This window comes from Rutilus rutilus (assembly GCF_951802725.1).
Source record: "Rutilus rutilus genome assembly, chromosome: 11".
In the NCBI taxonomy this organism is placed as follows: domain Eukaryota; kingdom Metazoa; phylum Chordata; class Actinopteri; order Cypriniformes; family Leuciscidae; genus Rutilus; species Rutilus rutilus.
In genome coordinates, this window is record NC_140216.1 from 35,380,939 (window position 1) to 35,390,007 (window position 9,069).

At 35.2% G+C, this 9,069-nt stretch overlaps 1 protein-coding gene across 1 annotated transcript; it reads right to left on the reverse strand.

The window, feature by feature from the left end:
• Nucleotides 1-1,432: 1,432 nt before the first annotated feature.
• On the reverse strand, nucleotides 1,433-8,552 carry LOC311299455 (E3 ubiquitin-protein ligase TRIM39-like). Its single transcript, XM_084423028.1, has 8 exons — nucleotides 8,421-8,552; nucleotides 7,609-7,687; nucleotides 4,087-4,640; nucleotides 3,877-3,972; nucleotides 3,329-3,562; nucleotides 3,099-3,237; nucleotides 2,411-2,446; nucleotides 1,433-2,255 (listed from the first exon to the last, which is right to left on the reverse strand). The coding sequence occupies exons 2-8, from the start codon at nucleotides 7,673-7,675 to the stop codon at nucleotides 1,708-1,710; spliced, it is 1,674 nt and encodes a 557-aa protein (XP_084279154.1). The 5' UTR covers nucleotides 7,676-7,687; nucleotides 8,421-8,552; the 3' UTR covers nucleotides 1,433-1,707.
• Nucleotides 8,553-9,069: the final 517 nt, after the last annotated feature.

The following is a 9,069-nucleotide window of genomic DNA, read 5'->3' on the forward strand; positions in this document are numbered from 1 at the left end:
CATCACAGGTCAGTGTGTGTTAATGTGTCCTTATAACAAGAGCGCTCTTCATTAGCAGTTCCTTCAGCTGAGAACAGAAACACTGTCAGAAACAAGAGACAGTTGGCACATAAACAGGGTCGTGTGTTTGGAGGCTGTTGAGTGTGTTTGAATAAACTTCTGCTTGTTCATCGGGGACTCAAGAGTCTCTCATCCACCGGGTCATGACCTATGAGAATATAATATCTGACTCAAATATCAATATCAAATATCTCACTGTTTACAGTGCTATGTATAAGTTTAGACACCCATGCTAAAGTTGACTAAAAAGAGGAATAAAAAATCATCTTTTAGAAATTGAAGTTAATGCCTTAATTAAAAAAATTAGGAAAAATCCAACCTTTAAGGACACCAATTTTCTTTGTGAATGAATAATGTATCGTAAATAAATAAATGTTCTTCCTTAAAATACAGGGTGCATAAGTTTGGACACCCCTATGTTAAATTCCCATAGAGGCAGGCAGATTTTTATTTTTAAAGGCCAGTTACTTCATGGATCCAGGATACTATGCATCCTGATAAAGTTCCCTTGGCCTTTGGAATTAAAATAGCCGCACATCATCACATAGCCTTCACCATACCTAGAGATTGGCATGGTTTTATTTCAGTTAGCCTAATAGCTGGTTTGATTTGCATTGAGAAATGATCTTATGGAAAGTACTCCATGTCAATCTCTACGTATGGTGAAGGATATGTGATGATGTGAATTCCCCTTATTTTATCACTATCTACTGTAAAAAACAGCTGTGCTCAATTTTCATACAGATCAAAATACATTAAACATAAACAGCAATATAAATAGGCATCATTAATAGAACATTCTGTCCTGAGAGAAGGAAAATATTTTTTTATAAGGTTTCATATTTGTATCTCTTCTTCATATTAGCACCATCACATATTTAACAGTCCTATATTTTATTTGAAGATGTATTCAACTGTATCAATAATAAAATAGCATTTAAATTAATCTGATGTGTGTTGAAATTTGTCTATTATTCTATTCTATTCTTATGGTTAAACATGCCTAGTTTTACCATGGGGTAAACATTAGACATGAACCAAAATAGAGAAAGAAAGAAAGAAAGAAGAACAAAACATTGTATAGGTATACCTTGGTAATAGACCTACATTTATTTCTTCTTCTTCTTCTTCTTCTTCTTCTTCTTCTTCTTAATTTTTTACTTTAATCTCCTTTTTTAATTTTTTGTTATTACTATGATCATAATATCATGGTGTTTTTAGGTATACTTTGAAGATCCATAATGTTGTGTATGAATATGGTAATCTTACAGTTCTATGATATATATTGAGGTATTACCATCTGATTTACCACAGTAATATCACAGATCATTTTGTAATTGAAATAGTAGAAATAACTTTGATATAATTTATTAATGTTTTCATAGTTTGATTTATTTTGGTGTAAAAAAATTGTTTTGAGATGGGAGAAAACAATGACATGAATGATTATGAAAAATTGAAAATAAAATTGTTAAACAAGCATTATATTTTTAATTTGTAATTATAGCTAGAAATGATAGATTTAGAGTTTTATGCTTTTTTGATTTTCAGGACAATGACAAACAAATGATGAAAAAATAGCAAAACGTTTAGATTTTTAATTCTATAAATCATTTTCATTGTGTATTTCATATTAGCGCTGTAAATTCATTGATTGTGTTTGACAGGTGTGATGATCAGTGGAGTTGAGTTTTTATCTCCATTATTAGATTCTGGACTAAAAAATGGATAGAGTTTCCCAGTGAAAGACTGATCAGTGAAAGAGTAGAGATGAGAGCTGGACTCCACATCATAAAAGGAGAGCAGACCCCCCTCATAATCCACAAACACACCGACCCGCTGCGGCTTCACTCTCACACACAGAGAGACAGGAGGACCAGCACAGGCTTCATATTCATTTCCATTCCTCAAAATCACAGTCCAGTATCCTTTACTGGGACTCACTGTGATCAATCCCTTTCTGTTAATGGATTCTCTGACCACTCCTAAAGTCCAGGCAGTCTTTCCCTTCACCTGCACCTCAAAATAAATTCTCCCTGAGGAGAATCCCTCCTTTCCCAGGACACATGCACATCTATCAAATCTCTCTGGTTTGTCTGGGAGTTTCTGTATAATGTCTCCACATCTCACTTGTTTTCCATCATCAGACAGGATGAGATTAGGATGAGCTGTATCAGGATCCAGAGTCACATCCACTGAGAAAACAGAGAATATAAATCATAAATTCACAATACATATATTTAGTGATGATGTCTGTAATATGTAATCAGTGTTTAATCATACTGTCGGTCAGTGATGAAGCTGTGAGTATCTGAATGTAATCTAGTGTAGTGCAGACAGCACACTGTACCTGCATACTGCTGTCTCCTCTTCAGTTCTGTAGAGACTAATGACAATAAAACATCATCAGATCTTTGACATGTTTATGTGTGAATTATACACAAGATTTAAGGTTATATTTAAAGAATTGTGTACAACATGTTTTATCTGATCAATGTTTCTCTGCTGATATTTAGAGAATCAATATGTTATTTTGTGGCTAATATTATTCATCTCAATTATTCATCATACTGTAGTTTTGGTGTGCAAACTAGAAAAAAAATATTTAAAAAAATAAACTTTTAAGATTTTAAAGTTTAAGCTGCAGGATATAAATGAAGAATAAAATGTACCTCTTAAACCCAGATTGCCTATTAATTAGATTTTCTTAGAAACATTTAAAAATCTTGATAAACTAATTTTATCTGATGTGCATTCTTTCTGTAGTTTCTCATCTAAAAGTGTTGACAGATTTACTAAAGCCTCAAGGTTCTGGTTACAGTGATGAAGCTTCTAGTACAAGATGAATTTACTGCATGTTTTCTGAAATTAGAGATGAATATGACCTGCTCTCTTCAAGAAGAACTGTGATGATAATGAGACACAAACACATGATCACATACTTCTCTTATTTCAGCTTTAACAGACTCATTCTTCATTACTGATATTAAAAGATGATAAATATATGTATCTGTACGGTGTGTTTGATATTGCTGTACCAGTTAGCGTGAGTTTCTCCTGTAGAGAGTCCTGCAGTTTAGTCAGAGCTCTCCTCAGAGTCTCCAGACTCTCATCAGTCTTCACACTGATCTCAGACCAGTTCCTGGTGTTTCTAGAGCTGCACAGGGATGAGTAAATCTACAGCAGGAGAGAGGAGAAATCCTTCAGCATGGGGAGTGTTATGGTGTCATATACTGCATTATCATTGATCAGAGAGATGTTGACTGACCTGTAGGAGGTGGAGGTGATCTTCAGTGTGTGAGAGCTGCTCCAGCTCAGTGTTTCTCATCTTTAGCTCAGTGATCTCCTGCTCCAGCTCTTCAATGAGCTCTTCCTCCTGTTTCTCTGCTGCTTTCTGCTGCTCCTCCATCATCTCCAGCAGTTCAGTCTGACATCTCTCAATGGAGCGGATGAGATCAGTGAAGAGCTCCACACGGGCTGCTTTCTCCTTCTCTGTGTTTCTCTGCTCAACCAGGACAATCAGCACATTATTAGTGGCGTTTGTTAAGAGAAGAATCAGTGTTATTATTTCTCATATTTCAGTGTTTTAGGCGGTTTTCAAAATCCCTCATTCTGCCCCGTTTGCACTGAATGATTCCTCAAATCATGTGTGTTGTTGAGGAGAGATGTGTTATTACTTTACTAAGTGATCAGGGAATCACAGACGTGTCGATATTCAGACCAACAGAGTGACTGTGAGTGTGAAATTGCTTTTATACAACAATTCAATAAACAATAGATATTAAAATTAATTAAATTTAATTATTTTAAACTCACTTTTCTGACTTCTGCTGAGTGTTTGACGTCTTGAATCTTCTTGATTCTGTCCTGGATCATCTGCTGTGTGTCTTTCTGTGTCTTCATCAGTTGAGTCTATAGACAGAGAACAACACACAATATGTTTTCATAATTGATTCATTTATATTAAAGAACATGTGATTCCTCATGATAAGAGCCATTTAAAATTAGTTTGTCAGTAACTTCTACCTTCTTCTCTTCACTCTCCTCTTCTAAAGAAACAGTGTTGTGGTTCTTGTGGTCTGTTACACCACACATCAGGCACACGATAGTCTGATCATCTCTACAGAACAGCTCCAGAGGTCTCTCATGTTTCTGACATATATAGTTCTCCAGATTACTCACAGGATTGATCAGTTTGTGTTTCTTTAAACCTGCCACTCTCGAATGAGTCTCCAGGTGAGTTTCACAGTAAGAGCTCTGACACACCAGACACGACTTCAGGGCTTTCAGCTTTCTTTCCTCACAGACGTCACACAGAACTTCAGCTTTTTTCTCAGGACTTTTCTTTTTACAGTGATCTACGAGCTCTCGGAGTGTGGTGTTAATCTTGAGATCAGGTCTGTGCTTGAATGTTTCTTTACAATATGGACAGTTGCAGGTCTGGCTGTTGTCCCAGCACTTATTCAGACAGGTCTTGCAGAAGTTGTGTCCACATGGAGTGCTGACTGGATCAGTGAACACATCCAGACATATAGAGCACTGAAGCTCCTCAGTCAGTGGACCGCTGGAGGAAGACATCACTGGAGAGAGAAATGATAAAGATAAATCACCTAATCACCCAAGTTTGGAGACACTTTAAACACTGAATTCAAGTTTCTCATGATCTTAAAGACATTTTGTTTGAAGGGCTGCTGTGTAGATTATTGAAATTATGATGATGACTATGGTGATCATTTATTATACTGATGAGAGCAGATAGAGAAGGAAAAAGTTTAAAAGAATCTCATGATTCCCCTCATGAAGTTGGTTGAATGTAAAGAGCAACTTTGACGAAATCAAACGTGATTTCTCAAATATATATGAGATCATGTACAAGCTGGTCATTACTGCAAAATGAACCCAGACAAGCTGATCAGAACCCTAATGTGAAGTAGTACTGTACATTCCTTCAGTTTTAGGCTCTCTTCTCTTTTCTCTTTATTTGTTTCCGCTTGGTTCAATAATCAGGAAGCATGGCATGTCATTCCACTGTTACGCGGACGATAGCCAAAGAATGACACTGTTAGATCGCTACTCGAGCGTCTTGAAGATATAAAGGCCTGCATGACTCTTAACTTTTTAAGTTTCAATGCACAAAAGACAGAAGTGATGGTTTTTGGTGGCACCGATGGGACCCCTCCTGTTGATTTGTGTGCCTTGGCCCAACCATCACTAATCTAGGGGTTAAAACTGATTCTGACCTTAAGCTCGACTGTCAGATCAGGGCAGTCCTTAAATCAAGCTTTTTTCAGTTGAGGCAGCTGGCCAAAATAAAGCCATATCTTCTGAGGCAACATTTTGAGACAGTAATCCACGCCTTTGTTACCACTCGGCTAGATTACTGTAATGCACTGTATGTGGGGGTTAGTGGGTCTTCAGTAGCCAGTCTCCAGATGGTACAATACACTGCAGCGCATCTTTTAACTGGAACACATAAACACGAGCACATTTCGCCCATGTTAGCCTCACTTCACTGGCTGCCAATATACTCTAAAAAATAATAGTAAGGCTTAGTAAATATTACAGTAATATTAAACTTTATTAACTTAACTGTAACTTATTTACTTGATTGTTTGAGTTAAACATACTGTACCAAAATAATTGACTAAAAATCCAACAGTTAATTTTATCTAAAATTTACAGTTATATTTAAGTTTTTTTCACTAAAATAATTTAGTATTTGACTAACCAATTATTTATTTATAATACACTTAATAGGCCTATAGGCTATTTGTGAAATTTCTATCAAAATATTTGAGAATGGAGAATTAAACTGATCTGTTTCAAGAAACAAAAATATTACTTAATTCAAATCAATATTATTAATATATTTAACACACTCTTAAGAAATTTAGTAAGTTTACTCAATTAAAACGATGCATCCCTCCCCCGCCCTCGTAATGTGACACCTAAACGAGAGTCGCGTCTGTCTTTTCGTGTGATTGAAACGCCTTGCATAAAACACACAACTTTATTCCTAATCATAATGAATATAATTAATTTGGATGATAAAATGTTCTCAGAACTGTCACTGTTTGTTTATTGGCAGGTTATGGAGTCAGTCGCTCGCAGTGTCTTTCGGCTGTGAGTGAAACGCAAGACGGCAGTCTGAAGTTCGAAGTTTACCCGCAGAGCGCGAGTCCGTCTCCGGCTCGAGAACCAGCGCTGATCCGGTGGATATTGGATAACAGACTGGTTGATTGCACTTGAATTGGGCTACCTGAATGTTTAAATGTTCCATTTGTAGGCATAGGCAATATTGTATACATGTTAAAAAAGTGTAAAATGTGCTGTATTGCTGTACTCATCGACAATAAAGGCCAATGTCATGTATACTGGTACTATTTACAGAGGAAATAAAAAGTTAATATTACTCATAAATAAAAACAATTAATATTACTCATAAATATTGGTTTTTAAATGTTTAAATGTTAAATTATTTCTACTCTATTTTATTTGTTAATGTACCAGATGCAGTTACTCAGATTTACTTATTTTTTTTACATGCATTTACTCAATTCATACAGTATAAATATAAAAATTGATTTCACAGCTTTAAAATTTACTCAAATTCACCAATTTTTTTTTGTAAATCATAATTAAACTTTTTAGAGTGTACATTTTAGGATCCAATTTAAAATTATTTTATTTGCTTTTAAATCTCTAAACGGTCTTGCCCCACCCTACATTTGGGAGCTGCTACACCCTTACACCCCCACTCGTTCTCTCAGGTCAGCTGATCAACTGCTCCTGAATGTGCCCAAAACAACATGGACTGTGCTTTTGCTGTGGCAGCTCCTAAACTGAGGAAGGATCGGCCTCTGCCCATTAGACAAGCCTCTTCACTCTCTGCTTTTAAATCACTTCTTAAAACCAACCTTTTCTCCTTGACCTTTGACACCTGACGTGGACATTTTTTTTTTTTTTGGTTTCATGGTATGTTTATTTTTCCATATGTTTTATGTCTATTGATTTGTTTTATCTGCATTATGCTTTACATAAAGTATGTATTTTATGTTTTTTGTTTATTTTTTCTGTACAGCACTTTGGTCCACTTCAGTTGTTTTAAAGTGCTTTATGAATAAAGTTTTTTTGTGATTAACTTTTTATTGAAAGTTAACATAAACATAAACATAGACAAAACAGCACTCAAACACTGACCGTCACCACAATAAAAGAAAAAGTCAAAACCAAGGGAAACATATGTACACACTTAATACCAGTAACATAAAAGACAGAAGAGAAGATGGGCCCATAAAATTAAAAAAGAAAACAAATAAACACGTTATATTCCTCTAAGGAGCATATTCAGTTAAACAACCAAATATCCCCAGTCCGACACAGTTTGGGGCTGTTGAGTATTCTAAATTAGCCATTGATTGCACATTCAACAACCAGTGTTTCAGTAAATTTATCTCTGAATTAAACCAATATTCTAGAATAGTTTTTTTCGCTGCTGTAAAGCCACAAAATAGCATTCTCCTATATGTTACTTTTTTATTGACTTACATGGACGTGTATCATCAATACTCCGTCTCCTGGTTTTTCTTGTTCTTGTTGGTGAAGATTCTGCCATTGTTCTTTCCCTCTAGGACATTAAAAAACATATTGTATTTTACAATATAAAAATTATGACCAATAGACTGAAAAGACCCATCTAAGCCCATTTGCTCCTTGATGTATTTGTTTTACACACTGTATTTGGTCACTCGGGTTTAAATAAAATCTCGCCTCAAAAGTCAGATTTGGGGTTACTTCATAACTCATGACCACTTAATAAATATTTATATTGAAGTGTTAAAATCTCATTGATAGTGAGGGAAACAATCACTCCTCATACAGTGAATGACTCAAACTCACTGAACACTCTGAACTATAGTCTGTTTAGATCAAAAACAGCAAGTGCAAAGTAGGTCATATACTTACAAATATATATCTCTACAAAATAAACAGCCATATTGTGTGATCAAGTTTGTATGACTAAGTGTAGTTTTAATCTTGTTTATTATAAAAGTGATTTTCATCTTCAGTTTAGCAGGTTTGTGTTCAGTGAATCTGCAGGTCATTTACTTCCTGTTTCTTTAGTCTTTCTGTAGTGTGACAAAGTGACAGAAACACCAAACTTTGCTTTACAACCAATCAAATGACACACTTTTAATACAATTCTGATACCATTTCAGTGCAGTAAACAACTAAAATAGTTATATATGCTTAAACCTGGTTCTGTTCAACTTATTCCAGTTTGACATAAACCTACTAAACCAGATCACTTCCATTAGAAACCTGTTCAGCACAACCTCTCTTATATTTCTATCTCTTACCTGTGAGGATCAGATGTGTCCACAAGACTCTTTGAACGGATCAATAAATATTCTGTTGTTTAAAGAGGTTGATCGTTTCAGGAGTCCATATTGTTGTTGATCAAGTTAGTTTCACTTTCTCTGAATCTCTCTGAACTACAGTGATGTCAGAGCTCCTCCTGTATTCACACATTTACATTTGTCCCTGTATTCGGTGAATCATGACTGATGTTTCTATCAGATTAATCTTTGTCAGGATGATTCCTCTATTCTTCTATTGGGAGAAAATAGTTTGACTAATTTATGTTGTTCATAAACAAAGTCTTCTTTACAGACAAAGCCAATAACACTCAAACATATCTTTGTCAACATCTTCCTATAATATATTTAAAATATTTAAAAAAGAAATTCCTTGTGTAACCCACCTAAAAAGGGTAACCAGTTAATTGTGTGTAATTATTATCATTATTTATCCATACTTTACGTTTATGAGTAATGGGGGTTTTATTTTGAAAAATATATTTTATTTTGTGGGAAACCGGAAGTAGCGCGCTAAAATACTTCCGCTAGCTTCACATCGCAAAAATCAGATGGAGCACTGCTTCGGTTTCTCCCGCGAGTTCAAATAAACTGAGAAGAAAAGAAGTTGGAGAGCCGTCCAGAAATCGCT

What these genes read in the sequence shown, in the direction of transcription:
- LOC311299455 (XM_084423028.1), bottom strand. Translation starts at nt 7,675, where the DNA reads ATGGCAGAATCTTCACCAACAAGAACAAGAAAAACCAGGAGACGGAGT. An exon ending in ACTCAGCAGAAGTCAGAAAA is followed by an intron (nt 3,563 to 3,876) that starts GTGAGTTTAAAA and finishes CTGGTTGAGCAG; the next exon opens with AGAAACACAGAGAAGGAGAA. An exon ending in ATCACCTCCACCTCCTACAG is followed by an intron (nt 3,238 to 3,328) that starts GTCAGTCAACAT and finishes CTCCTGCTGTAG; the next exon opens with ATTTACTCATCCCTGTGCAG.